Raw genomic sequence first — 16,430 nt, forward strand, 5'->3', positions numbered from 1 at the left:
GGATTGTTTGTATTGATGTAGCTTTTATTCTGGAGAAATAAATACACACAGCTTCAGTTTTTCCCAGCTTGATAGAAAACATTTTATTTCCCCATTCACAAAAGTAAGAGAAAGGGATACATCAGTTAACATCCCACCTGCACCACAGTTGAGAAGAAATACCGGTACTACATCAAATTAATTCGCGAGACTGATTAAAGATTGCAACTAAATTATGAGTTCACATTCTTCCCTTCTTCCCCCAGGTATGCACCAAGCTCTGTCTATCCCTCAGTCCTACCACTTAACACTAATTTGACAAATCAAAATGGTCCGCTATAAAACAACGAAAACAAAAAAAATTCTTTAAATAAAAAGAACATTACTGAAAAAAAACTTTTAAAGTCTAAAACATTTGTGCACTTCAGCACACAAACAAAATTAAAATATAAAAAAAATCTCAAAGCAAAATGAACATAAATAAAATGGCAAATTAAATTAACAAAATAAACACATTGAAATAAAATATAAAATATAAAAAAAGAAAGAAAAAAAAAAACAATTCTTGAAACTAAATAACTGTTACATCTGAAATAAAGTTTGCCTGTATTTTGAGATAAAAGTTTCACTCGAATTTTAAGAGGTGTTTTAGCTTGACATTTCACCCAGTCTGGCATAACAACAAGGGTCATTTTAGGGCAGATTGCAAAGATTGTGGCATTTGTCAGAGTCTGTGCACACCTACCCCCTCTCACCACCTGAGAGCAGATACCCATCTATCAACACTTGCACGTCAGTTCACCCCTTAAAACATACAATTAGGTTTCACCATCTAGGGTGGAGCAGTTTACAAAAGTGTGTAAAGATCGAAAACAGTGTAGTATCAAGCACATGCGCATCAGTGTGTTTGTGTTTTAAAATAATCCATGTTACATGGACTAAAACAGATACTTCTGTGCCTTAATTTCAAGTTACACTTTCACAGTTCTGCGCTGATGCTTAAGGCAACGTTATCTTTAGCTGGATTTTTTTTAAGGATTTTTTTGCTGCAAATCTCACAGATCTCAATATATTCAGTAAGAACCCCCTAAATGTTAGAAAGCTGAGCGACCTATGGTCCAACTGTCAATCACAAAGTGATATGGTAACTGAGGGGCAAGTGTTGATACTCTGGGTCTCTTCGCAACTCGAGATGCGTGTCACATGTCTACGACATCACCTTGGGGGAGGGCCGGCGCAAAGCCTAAGCTACACACACACACAGACAACCATACGTACAGTAAGATACAGACAAAAGGACTCACAAACACATGCACACGCACATTCAACTGAATAGTCAGATGTGATAGACCTATGACGCTGGCAAATACAAATGGACACAGACGATCACCCAGGCTTATAACGTATATCCAATCTAAGTGGGGATATTAACAAGAGGGGACCAGCGTACCCCCAACATCCTACACAGTATCAACGGAGGAGGACATGGCTCATGATGGCGACCGCCACCGGGCCAGAGAAACGTATTCAACGTTCTCGGCCCGAATAAAGAGCCGCCGCATTCCGTTATCATCACAGCAACGTGTAGCAACCGAAGCTCTTATTTATATTTAAAAAAAAAAAAAATAATAATAATAAAAAAAGATTGCTACGAGAGGGTGCTGGTCTTGAGATGATGGCCTAGAAACTTGTTTCCCCCAAAGGAAAATAAAAACGCATCGGTCTTTCGTTTATGACCACTGACAGCAGGTTTGGATGACCACCACCAACTCGTCACAGCCACCTCTCATTCTGCAAAAAGCGGAACCGCTGGGAGCACTACAATTGGACAGGCTGGAACACTGGGATGTGCGCCGAATTCAAATACTTGGGATGTCCCTCCCTTCTAAAGCTGTCCCACCATCTCATTGGATGGTGTTCTTAAAACTTCCCTAAGAACGGAGGCCTTAGTCTTACCTACTCACTTACCATTGCTTTATAATTATCCTTACATTGCTTTTTACTTTAGCAAGCTTTAATGGTCTAAAACTCATTGAACAGAGAGACCTTATGACAGGTATATACCTGACATTAAGAGACTAATTTTACAAAACAAAAAAAAGTGCATTATATCAGTAAGAACCTGCAACTCATTCTCTAGCTCTTACTGAGGCCTTATCACTCTTTTTAAAGTCCATTGAAAATAATCTAAAAACCAAGAAGCAGTAGCAGCAAACAGATTCATCTTACTACAGTATAACGCGCGCTGCAGTGAGTGATTCTCTTACTATTGGGTGAGTTAAACCTCGTCTTAACTAAGCAACACTGCTCAACACTAAATCACCGGTTCTATGGCAGGCAAAGAAACAGGTAAGACACGATCACAGAGTAGATGTAATGGAGTGGGTGATACCTATTGGAATTTACTTCTTCCTACGAGCATTGTGTCTGAATGTAAAAATGGACTTGCAACATAACAAACACACACACACACACACACGTCAGCACACACACAGACGAATCACATCACTTGACAAGAGATGATCATTGCCATGCAAACCTTGTCTCGTTCCCTTATCACAGCTAATAAAAGAAAAACATGACAGACTTCAGCATTACAGTAATGATTCCCAGAAGTATGACTGCTGCAGTATCGAACAGAAAAACAGACTACACTTTAATTAGTAGTTCTTTTGAGGGGGGAAAAAAATGAATTCTGCAACCAAGGGAAGAGGGAAAATTCTGCTAAATGTAAACCAAAAATAAAAAGAATAATAAAAAGGATTAGACCCAGTATGAAGTGTATATGTATTCTCTATGAATGCTTGTGTAGTAGTAAAGGTGCAATTACACTTGGAGACCTCCCCCTTATTACGTACGAAAGCATCTCATGCTTTTGCCTCTGGCTAGTCTCCGGGCTGCTAGAAACATTAGCGCTACGTCAGTCCCACCCTGTTAAGAGATTATCGATGCCTACTGGAATAAGGATGCATGTGCCCAGGCCTCGGGCCCAGGGCAGCTGCCTGCACGCCTGAGCACGTTCAGAATATGTGTCAGCCCTATTTATTATGAGTGTCGTCATGGTTATCCGTTTTTGTTGTTGTCGTTTTGTTTCTTGTTTTAAACTGTGGCTTCCAGGCTGGTTTCGATTTTCCTCGAAAGATAGTATCCTGTGAATGTGGTCGCTGCCGACACCTGCCCTCCCCCCTCCCAACACTGCTGTCCTCTAACCTGGGTATTGAATAGACTTAGTTAATAGAGGGGGTCCCCCCCCCCCCCCCCCCCACCCGCGCGAGCGCTGGGCCCCCGTCTACGCCTCCCTCCCTCCCCGTCTAGAATCCCTGTGGCTTTGCGTGTCATCGTTTTTTTGGAGAAGTGTCGGTTGTAAGTTAGGCGTTTGATCCAGAAGGTTGCGTGTTCCCCCCCAGTACCCTCCCCCCACCACCCTCCCACCCACCCTCACAGGAGACACACAGGGCGTGGGGCCCGTCCGGAGGGGCAGGCTAGTCGCGTCCCTCCTCCTTCCCCCCACGATCAGGGCAGTGCAATTACACAGATGGATGAGTTCCCCCAGTAAACCCTCCCGTACATTAACCTGGGAGAGAGGGAGACAAAAATGGACGGAGACGGGTCAACAACCGGTTTCATCCAGACGTCACCCGAGGAGAAACCCCCCAGCAGGTGGGGAGAGCGCCTGCGGAACTTACAGGCGTGTCCCGCGTTGTCTAGGGGTGGTGGGGGGGGCTACACGCCATAGCAGGCCGACAGCCGCTCCTTCAGCAGAGGGGGGAACTGCTCGGAAAACTGCTGCCAGTTCTCCTCTCCCACCTGGTCCTTGAAGCCATGTAGGATCTAGAAGGACCACAGGTGGACATGAGGAAGCGTTCTGGCTTTAAATGGAACCTTCTTGGCTTCCGGCACCCCTCACTTGAAATATCACCTCGTTTGGGGATTTTTGGAATGTCTACAGAGATCGTGACCGTGCGCCGAGGCCGTTCTCCCGACTCGAACATACGAAGCATAAAACAGCACGCTTCCTGTCGGCGAGCTCACCTTGTAGAACATGTCCCTCAGGTCATCCTTGGGGCTGACCCAGGAGGCTACGGCGTCACAGAAGAAGATGAAGTCCTGTGCAAAAGAAGACACCGCCACAGTGCTTAGGACGACACCCATGAGGTTCATCTGGCCTCCTCCGTGTTCCCCTGACCCCCCCCCCCACCCATCTTGCTCCTACACTCCAGTCCTCGTGTCCTCTGAGGACTGGAGTGTAAGCCTGAGAGCAAGAAGTTCAGGGTCTATCTATGCACCCTTACGCAGACCAGCTTCTCTATATCACTCTCGTGCAGAAAGACTTATGAACACCCAAAAACTTGAGATCCAGATCCAAAATATGTGACCATATCTAATCCCTCCACGTCCCTCTAGGGAGCCACCTCTCTCAGCAGTTTCTCAGAGTAAAAAAAAACAAAAACATCCACATGTCTGATTCAGATTTCGAATGTCTTAAAGACTTCGTCACGGACGCATGGAGAGGGGAGGGACACGGGGACCCTGAGGACGTCACGTGCTAGCCGGAGTCGTGGCCACAGCTCTGCTCTCCTACTGTGGGACTAAAGGAAGTGTCCGGACCACAGGGCGCTACCTCACCTGCACCACTCCTCCGGGGTTGACTCCGATCATCATGCAGATGCCGCGGAACGCAGAGTCCTTCTCCTCGTTATCCCGGATGTTCCTCAACGACGTGCACCTGGGCAGAGAGGAGGGGGAGGGGTCAGCAACAGGCCGGCCGCGTTGGAACGGTCAACTGGTCAAAACCGACCAATGGAACGAGACCTGGAAATTCCTGTGTGTGCAAAAAGAGGGACTCACCATGGTCTAATAAACTGCTGCAGCTGTGGCGCCACCTCCTGTGGACACACATAGCCCAGCCGGCCGATCGTGATGGCTGTTCAGGGAAGGCCCAGAGAGAGAGAGGAGGAGGAGAGGTTAGTCAGTATCACAGGATGGTATGCCCCATTCGAGCGAGACGCGCTTTATATCCTAGCCACACGCTCAGAGCTAAAAACCTCCACAAAGAACAGTTCAGATTTCGAATGTCTGTTAGAAGAGTTCATCATTGGTGTACACAGCCAACAGAGAAAAGGTCGCGTGTGAGTGTGTGTGTGTGTGTGTTTGTACCTGTATTCTCCAGTAGAGTCTTAGGTGTGTTGGGTCTGTTGATGATTTCCACCAAGTTGTTGAGGACCATGCCCACGTAGGGCTGCATCTCTGCTCCTGAGGTCACAAAAGGAAGGAGCAGATCACACACCTGCCAACACGACATCACAGAATGACCACATCCCTCCTTAGAAAAGTCAAGGACCACAGTAAGGCCTTGTACTACGAGCGGCATTCAGTCACCACCACGTAGTGGTTGATGAAGATTGAGTGTCGGGGGGGGGGGGGGGGGTCCTGCTAACTGGTCCGTGTTGGGGTCTGGTCTCCCTAGCTCACCTGCACAATCCCCTTCCTCCTGCTTGTGATCTTTGCCTGTAGAGATAGTATACACACTGTCACTACTCTGACTGCTGCTCTGGCATGCGGGCACAAACACACGCACGCGCGCATACACAAACGGCAAAACGCAGGCACACTCGCAACGCACATGGCAAACGCAGGCACGCGCACACACACAATTAGTGGGAGCGCTGGGCCTGGTGGCTCCGGGACACCCGAGCACAAACAGGTTACTGGGAAGTCCGTCTCTCTGCTGGGCTTGAACACTGAGCATGCGTCAGATGCAAGAGGAGCACCAGCTGAATGCTGGCCACACTCCAGCAGGCTTACACCTTCTCCACACACACACACACACACACGTGAGGTGGCTGCAGGAAGCACAACGCGTATCTACATCCACTCATTCAGTGGCCAGACAGGGACAGAGCGTGCGAGAGAGACCTAGCGAGAGAGAGAGAGAGAGAGAGAGAGAGAGAGAGAGAGAGAGAGAGAGAGAGGACGAGCAAGAGAGAGACCTAGCTGGAGAGAGAAGACGACGAGCAAGAGAGAGACCTAGCGAGAGAGAGAGAGAGAGGGCGAGTGAGAGACCTAGCTAGAGAGAGAGAGAGAGAGAGAGAGAGAGGGCGAGTGAGAGACAGAGACATGCGGCTCACCCATCTGCATGGAGATCTCTCCTATGGCCCAGGTGGCGTTGTTGCACACAGAGATGAACTCTGGGTTGAGATTCAGCCCCAAGATGGGCATGAACTCAGCTGTGGGGAGGAACACACACACACACACACACACACACACACAGGTTAACATTCAGAAATACGCAAACATTCGCATACAACATTACCCAAACACACAGATATACCATACCACCAACACCACGCATACAAACATCAGCATACAGAACAAAAACAAAGAACGTTTATTTCCTGTGAAGGGTGTTCTGCTCTGTGTGTGTGTGTGTGTTGCCACTCACCAATGCAGGGTTTGACGTGAGGGAAACAGGCCTTGGTCAGGTCTCCCAGTAGAGCAAAGGAGCTCTGTCTCACCTCGGGCATACTGTCCTGGAACACAGAGACAGACACACACACAAACACAAACACTCAGACAAACCCAAGACTCACAGTACGAGTACAAATACATTGAAAACACACATCTTGGTTAATGTGTACGAAAGCTGGAGAGAGAAAGAGAGCAATGCACCGGCTACGTCTTAAATGCACTCAAGTTAGACGGAGCCCGGATGCGATCTCTTAACTACAGCCATGGGGAAAGGCAGAGTCGGGCTACCGACATGATGCACGCCATGCTGAAAACTGAAAAGCGTCCACGTCCCCGTGGCTACTCGGGCTCCCAATGGTCTGTTGGGAGGAGTTCCTCACAGACAGCGGCGGGACTCCTCCTCCTCCTCTCCCTGCCTGGGAGAGGGTGACATACCTGCATGCACTGGAAGAGCAGGGTCATGATGTTGGAGCGGGCCACCAGCTGCTCCACGTGGCCCCCCAGGCCCTCGGCCAGGCCGCTCAGCAGGTCCAGGGCCACGATCATGAAGTCCTTGTCGGGGGCCTCGTACTGGTCTGGGTGCTGGTTGTACATCTGGAGGAGGGAGGGGGGGGGGGGCACGTGGGAGTGGGTGTAGCCATGAGAGTTCATACTCACAACTTGGAGCCTGTTCATTCTGAACGTAGACGTTTGTTTGACTCAGATTTGACATTATTTAGTTACACAAATAGTGAAAGGATTTTGGGCTACAGTGAGCGGTGTGAGAAGATGGGTTTGCACGTGTGTTTATGAGAGTGTGAGTGTGTGTGGTTTCACCATGGCCTGGGCCTTCTGCACCAGGGTGACAGTGCTCTGTGTGTGTGTGTGCGTGTGGTCTCACCATGGCCTGGCCCAGGGTCTTCTGCACCAGGGTGACAGTGCTCTGTGTGTGTGTGTGTGTGTGGTCTCACCATGGCTTGGGCCAGGGTCTTCTGCACCAGGGTGACACAGCGCTGGTAGACTGGCTCACAGTAGGGCAGGAAGCCACTCTGCAGTGCTGTGGCTACTGACGACAGACACTGGGGGTGGGAAGAGAAACATCCGAGTCAACACAACGAAAAGAAACCAGAGCAATCCGCTTCCATCCCACCATGGTCATGACTTACCTCCAGCAGCGGGAAGAGATCCTTATCCTCGTCCTTCAGCTCGTTCCATTTGGCGATGAGGGGGGGCATCAGCTTCTCGATGTACTCCTGTGAATGGAGCAGACGGACCTCTTTAACACAAGCGTCCATCTGTTGGACTGAGCTGCAGAGACTACAACTGTCAATCTGAGGCGCTGCGGAAAGGAAACTTTTAGGACACCCGTATCGGGCTCTCTGGATCAAAAGAGTTGAGGCATTCTGGGAGGTGGAGTTCTGTTAGCAGTACACAGCCGCGGGGTCGTCTCTGCGTACCGGCTGGTTGAGGTGGTGTGTGTGTGTACCGGCTGGTTGAGGTGGTGGGTGTGTGTGGTGTGTGTACCGGCTGGTTGAGGTGGCGGGTGTGTGTGGTGTGTGTACCGGCTGGTTGAAGTGGCGTGTGTGTGTGGTGTGTGTACCGGCTGGTTGAGGTGGTGTGTGTACCGGCTGGTTGAGGTGGTGTGTGTACCGGCTGGTTGAGGTGGTGTGTGTACCGGCTGGTTGAGGTGGTGTGTGTACCGGCTGGTTGAGGTGGTGTGTGTACCGGCTGGTTGAGGTGGTGTGTGTACCGGCTGGTTGAGGTGGTGTGTGTACCGGCTGGTTGAGGTGGTGTGTGTACCGGCTGGTTGAGGTGGTGTGTGTGTACCGGCTGGTTGAGGTGGTGTGTGTACCGGCTGGTTGAGGTGGTGTGTGTACCGGCTGGTTGAGGTGGTGTGTGTACCGGCTGGTTGAGGTGGTGTGTGTACCGGCTGGTTGAGGTGTTGTGTACCGGCTGGTTGAGGTGGTGCGTGTGTGTGTGTGTGTGTACGCGTACCGGCTGGTTGAGGTGGTGTCCCACGGAGTCGGCCAGCGTCCCGATGGCGTCGTAGAGGATCAGCAGGTTCTTGTGTTGGTACTTGCCGAAGGCGAACACCAGGGTGTCCAGGATGAAGCTCAGGTAGGGGACCAGCTCTGTGCATGCCTCCTCCTCCAGGGTAGCAAACGCACTGGGGCGGGGAAGGGGGAGAGTAGAGGGGTTAGAGTCACATTTGCGAGGCTAAGCCATCAAAACCAAAACCACCGCTGACCCACTTTGCATCAACACATGGGGGGGGAGACTGACAACAGCAGTCTACCAGCGCTGTGTCACCCTGGTGTGGCGTGTCAGATACAAATTTGGGAGGCTAAGCCATCCAAACCCTAAACCACCGCTGACCCGCTTTGCATGAACAACCTGTGGGGTGTTGTAAATAAATAGAAACACAAACCAGCTGCCACCCCTACACACCAACACACTGACACACACCTGCAGGCAGCCTCCTGAACCCTCTTGTTGCCGTCCAGGATGCGTTTGAGCAGCTCGGTCATCAGCGGTTTGAGGTGGGAGTCCGGCGGCTGGCTGACCACCCAGTGGGCGTAGCGGCTGAGCGTCCAGCAGGCGATGGAGCGCACCAGGGCCTTCTTGTCACACAGGCATTGGATGAGGTGGGGGATGAGCTCCGGCAAGTAGGGGACCATGCCCTGCATACAGCCTGGGGGGGGGGGGCAGGGGCGTTAGTTCACCTGTTTACAATTCAGGCTCAGGAAAACAATTCCGAGGATGTGCGCCCTTGAGCGAGCACCAAACTCCTGGCTGAAGGGAGCGCGCATCGGTGGCATGTCTGGCCGGCAGCGGCACCGTGGGCCACGGCCGCCGCGGTGGCCTCCGTATATCTGTAATGTCGATCGCGTTGAGGGCGTCGTTTTAAGCGCTAGCTTGAAATCGCTACTTTGCCTGGCTTGGTACGCCGTCCATTAGAGCTGTAGCCATAAGGGGTGTGTGTTGTGCATTCATTAAAAAAAATAAACAATTCTCCCTGACGGAATCCACTTAGTCGACATCCTATTAGTGTTAAGTGGGTCAGCAGAACTGATGTGTCATTACTGAGGGCGGAGTGGAGCAGCTGAGCTCAACATCTGCAGTCAACAGCCTGACGACACGCTGCTTTTGGGAAGGGCTGATGGCTGTGGCTCCATCTGGAGGACTGGCCACGGCGGCAGGGCAGGTTAGCCTCACATACCGTGGGAGACAAAGCTCCAGATGCCAGGAGGGGAAGAGGTGGACGTGTGTCCGTGTTGCTTTGAAGCAACTTCTGCTTTAGTGGGCAGAGTGTGACGAGTGACATATGAGTGAGTGAGTGAGTGCACGAGAGAGAGCGAGAGAGAGAGAGAGCACGAGAGAGAGAGAGCACGAGAGAGAGAGAGCACGAGAGAGAGAGTGAGTGAGTGCACGAGAGAGAGCACGAGAGAGAGAGAGAGAGCACGAGAGAGAGAGAGCACGAGAGAGAGAGAGCACGAGAGAGAGAGAGAGAGCACGAGAGAGAGAGAGCACGAGAGAGAGATAAGTGTGTGATCAAGAAGGGGGGAGAAACAGCCAAAGACAGTGAAGGGGGCGCCGGGGGCGCCGGGGGTGGAGACAGTTGCGAGCGCGTACCCTCAGCGATGGCCCCCAGCACCAGGATCCCAGACTCCTTGATGACCCAGTCGGGGTGGAAGAGTAAGCCCTTGAGCAGCGGCAGCAGGTGGGGCAGCAGCTCGTCACGGAACACGTTAGCCAGCACGTCCAGCGCCGCCGCCGAACACTTCCCTGCACGCCACAGAGAGGACAGGCAAGTTACCACTACCGCTTACACCTTTGGCTGTCCCCCCAAGACACTTTTGAACTGTTGAATGCGAGCGGATGAACAGGCCAGTGCGCTCACGTAGGTTCCAGTCAGACAGCGTGTCGTCGTCGTCGTCGTCGTCCTCGTCGATGTCCTCCCCCTCCTCGCCCTCGCCGCCCTCGTGCTGGAGGGTGACGGTGCGGGACTTGTGGAAGCGGGGCTTGATGTCCTGCTCGCTGTCGGGCACCGCTTCGTCCTCTTCCACGTCGCCCTGGAGAGGAGATGGAGAGGAGGGGCCGAGGGGGGGGAGAAAATATATGTTAGTGGGTGGATTATAGAAGACAATATTAAGAGAAATGAGCGGTCTTTAAGTTGTTGGTTTTTTGGACGTGATTAATGGGCCCGCCCCATCTTGCTGAACTAGGGCCATGCTGGATAGCCATCCAATAGATATCCCCCCACCCCCCCCCCCAAAAAAAGCAGCTAGAAATAACTGCACTAGGCAATCGTCTAAATCACCTGCTAAATGTGCAAATGAGTGTCTCGAGACAAAAATCAGTCAGGGCTGTCTGTAAGAGTCTCTCTGGTTTAACGTGACGATGTGGTGGGAAACGTGGTGAGGGAGAAAGCATGAGGAAAGAGGAGAAGAAACGCCCCAGATTCCGGAGCCAGCCCAGGAGGCCATGAGAGTCCGTTTCAAATCCCAGGAACAGTGCAGCTCAAGGCAAAGAAGTGAAATAGCCAGAAGGGGACAAGGGCAAAGACAAAAGAACCTGGGAGGAGAGGCGAGAGGGACAGATGGGGAGGGGGGGGGGCTCACCAGAAACAGAGAGCGTTACAAGGCACGCGTTACCTTTAGAAGAATGATGTCGATCTCGGAGTACTTCATGCCATTCACCAGGATAGGAATGAGTCTGTGGGATGGTTGAAGGAATGTTAGGTCAAACAGCATTCCTGAGCATTGCACTAATTCCTTAACTCGACAGCCTTCGCGGTTGCATCTCCTGCCATGCACAACGGTCCGAAAGACACGCCATTTTGAGCCCATACAGCCCCCCCACAGACCACATGGTAGGCCCGGGGCCAAATATTAGCCTTATTTTGCATATGTATCGCAAGCGGCTACTCACTGCACCAGGTGTCCAGCCAGAACCTCCTTGCAGATGGGCTGCTCGGCCAGGGTGAGCCAGAACTCGCAGGCCTCCAGAGCCACGTTCTCGTCCGGGTCCTGGGTGCGCTGCAGCATGTACTGGGAGTAGGGAGACGGGGCCAGAGTCAGAGATGGGGGGGGGGGGGGGGGGACCGACCGGCTGGACGTTGCCCGGTGTCCATCAGGAAAGGAGAGCCTCTCACCTGGATGATGCTGTGCATGTGGGGGATGAGGCGGTCGATGCGGACCTCCAGCAGCATGACCAGGGCCCGGCACACGTTCTTCCTCACCTCCGAGTCCTCGTCTGCAGCCAGCGCAAACAGACTCTGGGGGGCGGCCGGTCGGTGGAGCGGAGGCAGGGTGGAGGAGGAGGAGACTTGAGTTAGCATGACCAGTTGACAGCCGACTGCGGCTTACTGTGACACCGTTTGACACCCAATGATACCGGTCCCAGCTCACCTCGATAAAGGTGTCAATGTTGTCCATCAGAGCCTGTGCTCTGCCGATGATAAACTGGTTCACACACGCTATGGCATGGGATCTGGACGGGGGGAGAACATATTCAGAAACCACGGGGGAAACACGCTGGGAAATGACCGTCCTTCGTGACTGTACTGCAGGGTTGTTTCAGAGATCGGTCTAACTGGCAACCTGAAAACGTACCTGATCTTGGCGCTGCAGTGCTTGAAAAACTGCAGGAACTTGGGGATCATGATGTTGAGGGGGCGGTTGAGAGCATCACTGTCCAGAAGCTCTGAGGAGTCCTCGCAGATCTTCTGCAGGGCGCCAAACGAGCCCTAAAGCGCGGAGAATCGAAGCAAAGGCAGACAGGCGTGAAGAATCCAACCCAGATTGGGTTGCGGACGTTTTCGAGGGCAGCGGGACTGGATCAGACAGTATGAATACGACAAGCGTCACTGGCAATCACCGAAGGTATGTTATGCATCACATCCAGGACATAAGGGGGCGAGGGCCAGCCTCGGGAAGGGGGGTACAGACCTCGCAGGTGTTGTAGTCCTCCGAGTTGAGCAGGTTGCACAGCTGAGGCAGGAGTTCCGGCCATGTCTGCAGCTCCCCTTTGGAGGAGATCGTCGTGATCAAGATGCCTGAGGAGGTTTGGGGGGGGAAAGAGGTGGAAAAAGAAAGCCTTTATCCGACTGAACGGAGTGCGGTTTGGTGGATGGAGAGAGCCGAGAAGAGCAGGGGGTGGGGGGGGGGGGGGGGGAGTCTCTGGATCAGACAGTATGAATACAAACACCTTCACGGATAGTCAGCTGTCATAGTGTATGCATCATCTCCAGAGAAGGGAGAGACAGAGAGAGAGAGGGATGGGGACGGGGACAGACTGGATTTTACAGAGGGTAAGCTCGAGGGAGAACTTGTGTAAGGAGGGGCGAAAGAAACACCAGGACTGCAAAATGCCCACAGTTGGCGGCAACGGTACATATTTCATAAGAAAGGAAAGTTCACGTGCAACAACAGACTAAGAAGACATTTGTTACATTTACAAGCAGTCGTACACACACACACACACACACACACACACACACACACAGGGCCAGACTCACCGATGGTGGCACGGATGAGTGGTGAGGGGTCGCCGATGTTGTTGAGACATTCCTGCTTGATGAAGTCTGCCACGGCCGGGGGGAAGTTCTGGTAATGGGCCTTCACATTGTTCTTCAAGATCAGACCACTCAGGGAGCGAGTGGGCTCATCTACAGGGAAAGACATCAAATATACACTGATATGATTATATAGACCTGGAATGAGTGCAACCACCATCTTGCTAGCTGTGACCAGTAAGTGGAAGGGTGTGCAGGAAAGGAGGGGGACCCTCAAAAGGAAGGAGGTGGCAAAATGTGTGACCATATCTAATCCCTCCATGTCCCTCTAGGGAGCCACCTCTCTCAGCAGTTCTCAGAGTCCAAAAAAACATCCACATGTCTGATTCAGATTTCGAATGTCTTAAAGAGTTCATCACAGGTGCATTGAGAGGGAAGGGGACTTTGGTAACTTTCTGCAACTTCAAAAGACGCGTCTGTCATTGCTTTATTGCGGTTTGAAACTTTTATGGTCAAGTTATAAAAGATGGCAATACAGGAACCAGTCACAAGTGAATTGATTGGTGAGGCAAGTATATGAGCTTTTCTTCTTTGTTTCTGTCTACTAAGAGAAACAAAGAGGTCCCAACCCACCTTCGGTTTTCAGTCTTGTGAGTACAAAGATGAGATAGTTGTTGAAATCCGGGAACTGGTTCAGCTGCTCAAGTTTCTGACAGTGGGGTTAAGGGTCATCCCAGACTACGTCGTGAGCATATCACAACAAAGAGTAGACTCCTTAATTCAACTCTTTTAAAAATGTGAGGTGCCATTCAGGTTCTTCTTTCAGATACATCATTCCCGCAGATAGCACTACTGATACTGAAGTTGACAGGATGACGTAATCAACCCAACTAACAAAAAAACAAACACAGAACGGCATACTTAACTAACGGGAACTCTTATGTAACACAGCCACCCACCCACAATCCCCACCCGTCCCCTTCAATGGCACTCAATGGTGAGGATACTTGTTGAACAGCTCTCTGTGTGGCTGTGTTGGGTGACTGGGAGTCCTTTAGGAGCTGGAGGACCTGCTGAAGTCCCTGTTCGTCTGGCTGCCACTCCATCCTGGACACACACGCACAATGAAGAGATGAATGGTAAACGGGAGTACTGACGAGTTTGCAGAGGGATGCAGATGAGCGTGTGAGGGTTCTGGATCAGACAGTATGAATACAAAACCATCACTGAAAGTCAGAGGTCATTGTAATATGCATCATCTCCAGGGGGATAACCCAATAGAAACTCAAAAGAAAATAGACATGTACCTGCAAGCATTTGTTACAGTTCTAAAAGTGGTGTGGCTTTGGCTCCTTATTGTGAAAGTAGCAGATGGTCACCTTTTTACAGTTAGAACGATTTATGAACAATTAACAATATAGAAGGCATGGATTGTTAAGGGAGGGTTGGTGTTCTAGAAGACCTAGAAACGCTAAATTAAAAGTGAACGTATTTATATCGAAAATAGAGCCCTCTGCGAGTTTGTGTAGTGTGAAAATGTTTTTTTCAGCAGAGTAAACACAGACAACACGCTCGTTTCTGGGTGTTCACATGTAACGCCTAAATTATAATTGGGAATCGGCTTGTGGCACAAAACGAGGCCATGTCTGTTCCAACACAGGGAACAAAATCTCTCGGTGACCCGGCTTAACCGCCTTAATCCTCCCCCACCCCCACGCCACCCGGCCGTTTCCGCCGGTGAGAAACTCTGGTTAGCAGTGTTACCAACTTGCAGCGTTTAATAACCTTCAAATTAATTGATTGTTAGGATATAACATATTCGAATGAATTATACATGGATTCAATTAATAACACTTTGCCGTGGATGGCATGCTAAAGCGCTGGTGTGAAAACAGAACTCAACTTAGTCAGATGTCCGTGTTGTACAAGATAGCCTTTGCCACACTTACTGCTTGTGAGTAAATTAGCTGCCTCCGACTAGTAGATTGCTTTCTTCTAGAACGAGACACTTTGTATAGTTATATTCAGAGTTAGACACGATTGGTCAATTGTGAGTGAGGTCCATGTCGTACGAGTATAAGTTGGGTCTAAGGCACTGAACTTGCCCTTCTCACCACGACAGCCCCCGGCTTCACCATCCATGCATTTTTAAGGGCCAAACATGCGGCCTCAACATTGGCATGGGCAATAAAGGTCGACAAATACCTCACTCGTTTTACACTAGATAATACAAATTATTATAAACCTGTGCTATAGTATTAGTCAAATCGCAACGGCTAGCTATTTGTTTCATTGCTTGCACACACCACATAGCTACGCTGTCTTCGCCTGCTTGCTAGCTAAACCAGTTGGCCAACCGAGGCTCCGAATATTCACTGAAACATCCACGATCAATGGCGGTTTGAGTTGCATGTTTACAATTTACCGTCGTATGTAGGAACCAAAACTAACTTGTAAAATCACAGACCCCTATACGCACATGATTAACAACACTAACAAATACTACACAACCAGGGAATAAGTATTTGGCCAGACCACAGAATAGTTTGATTCCAGGAAATACACTAAGCCTAATGTATGGCTAGCTAGTTAGCTTCCTAGCTCTAGCTATAACATTGGCAACGTCTAGCTAACTAACATTCCAACTGCTCAGCTATTTGCGAAAAAGCAAACCATTTCGTCTTCAACCATTTTACGGATGCCACTCGGCTAAATACTAATTTAAAAGAGACAATTTGAATGAATACATTGTAAGGTATTTACGTACAATATTGATTTATAGATTGAAGTTTTTCGACGGGGCCGCTTCTTTCTCGTGCTCGTTCGCGGATCCTTGCTAGCTACTGAACCTAGACGAGCACGCCGATTCACTCACTGATCCTTTTCGCCTTCCGTAATTTTCGCGAAGCGTTTAATCGAAAAGGAACAAAACATGGCTGGGGCACCTATGAGAAACCCTAATTCATCTTCTAATACCCATGATAAACCCTAAACCCCCAATAACATTTTTACGACACAAAGTGAGACAGTCAATAATTATGACAATATTTTATATGTAGGCAACTATTTTAAAATAGTTTTTGACAACGGCATATAAAATAGCTATATTTGAAATGGTTACTTGTAGGCGTAGGCCTAGTAGCTACTTTTAAACTATGAAAACATTACAATGTGATGATCATGCACACACAATTAAGCATTTTAGTCGTTATGATAACTAGAGTAGGCCTGCCCGAACAACTAATTGTCAGTCAGTGTCCAAATACTTTTGTCGTTAACCACAATTGCCTACATTGTTTTTCATGAATTTAAGATTCACACAGCTAAGGTCTTAATTCAAATGTCCTCAAAAGACCACTTTCTTTGAGTTTGATAACTCGAACCTAACGTGTCAATTTCGTGATTGTTTTAATGTTTGTAGCCTAATTTGTCGTTCGAGAAGGAATAAAGGAAATTTATGAAGTTCCCTGATCTCACCCTTTCGGTT

At 49.9% G+C, this 16,430-nt stretch overlaps 1 protein-coding gene and 3 non-coding genes across 5 annotated transcripts; all 4 read right to left on the bottom strand.

The window, feature by feature from the left end:
* Positions 1 to 57: 57 nt before the first annotated feature.
* On the bottom strand, positions 58 to 15,842 carry LOC146253467 (transportin-2). Of its 2 annotated transcripts, XM_084678218.1 has the most exons (26): positions 15,711 to 15,842; positions 13,951 to 14,050; positions 13,577 to 13,652; positions 12,947 to 13,096; positions 12,378 to 12,484; positions 12,042 to 12,175; positions 11,838 to 11,919; positions 11,582 to 11,704; positions 11,359 to 11,477; positions 11,082 to 11,142; positions 10,328 to 10,499; positions 10,060 to 10,212; positions 8,893 to 9,118; positions 8,422 to 8,593; positions 7,593 to 7,679; positions 7,398 to 7,505; positions 6,883 to 7,041; positions 6,422 to 6,509; positions 6,108 to 6,206; positions 5,452 to 5,487; positions 5,137 to 5,232; positions 4,828 to 4,903; positions 4,606 to 4,705; positions 4,012 to 4,086; positions 3,666 to 3,810; positions 58 to 3,553 (listed from the first exon to the last, which is right to left on the bottom strand). In XM_084678218.1, exons 2-25 carry the CDS (start codon positions 14,047 to 14,049, stop codon positions 3,703 to 3,705), a joined length of 2,706 nt encoding a protein of 901 aa, XP_084534344.1. In that variant the 5' UTR covers position 14,050; positions 15,711 to 15,842; the 3' UTR covers positions 58 to 3,553; positions 3,666 to 3,702. The 2 variants fall into 2 exon arrangements, with proteins under 2 accessions (XP_084534344.1, XP_084534345.1); XM_084678219.1 differs by lacking the exon at positions 5,452 to 5,487.
* Positions 12,263 to 12,333, bottom strand: LOC146253468 (small nucleolar RNA SNORD41). Its single transcript, XR_014731968.1, has one exon. It is a non-coding gene; the product is annotated as a small nucleolar RNA SNORD41 (small nucleolar RNA).
* Positions 12,609 to 12,679, bottom strand: LOC146253469 (small nucleolar RNA SNORD41). The gene has a single exon (XR_014731970.1). It is a non-coding gene; the product is annotated as a small nucleolar RNA SNORD41 (small nucleolar RNA).
* Positions 14,138 to 14,208, bottom strand: LOC146253470 (small nucleolar RNA SNORD41). Its single transcript, XR_014731967.1, has one exon. It is a non-coding gene; the product is annotated as a small nucleolar RNA SNORD41 (small nucleolar RNA).
* Positions 15,843 to 16,430: the final 588 nt, after the last annotated feature.

This window comes from Hypomesus nipponensis, chromosome 17, assembly GCF_054491055.1.
Source record: "Hypomesus nipponensis isolate SF chromosome 17, ASM5449105v1, whole genome shotgun sequence".
NCBI classification, from domain to species: domain Eukaryota; kingdom Metazoa; phylum Chordata; class Actinopteri; order Osmeriformes; family Osmeridae; genus Hypomesus; species Hypomesus nipponensis.

What these genes read in the sequence shown, in the direction of transcription:
- LOC146253467 (XM_084678218.1), bottom strand. Translation starts at nt 14,049, where the DNA reads ATGGAGTGGCAGCCAGACGAACAGGGACTTCAGCAGGTCCTCCAGCTC. An exon ending in ATCTCTTCCCGCTGCTGGAG is followed by an intron (nt 7,506 to 7,592) that starts GTAAGTCATGAC and finishes TCCCACCCCCAG; the next exon opens with TGTCTGTCGTCAGTAGCCAC. An exon ending in AGAGATCTCCATGCAGATGG is followed by an intron (nt 5,488 to 6,107) that starts GTGAGCCGCATG and finishes CTATCTCTACAG; the next exon opens with GCAAAGATCACAAGCAGGAG.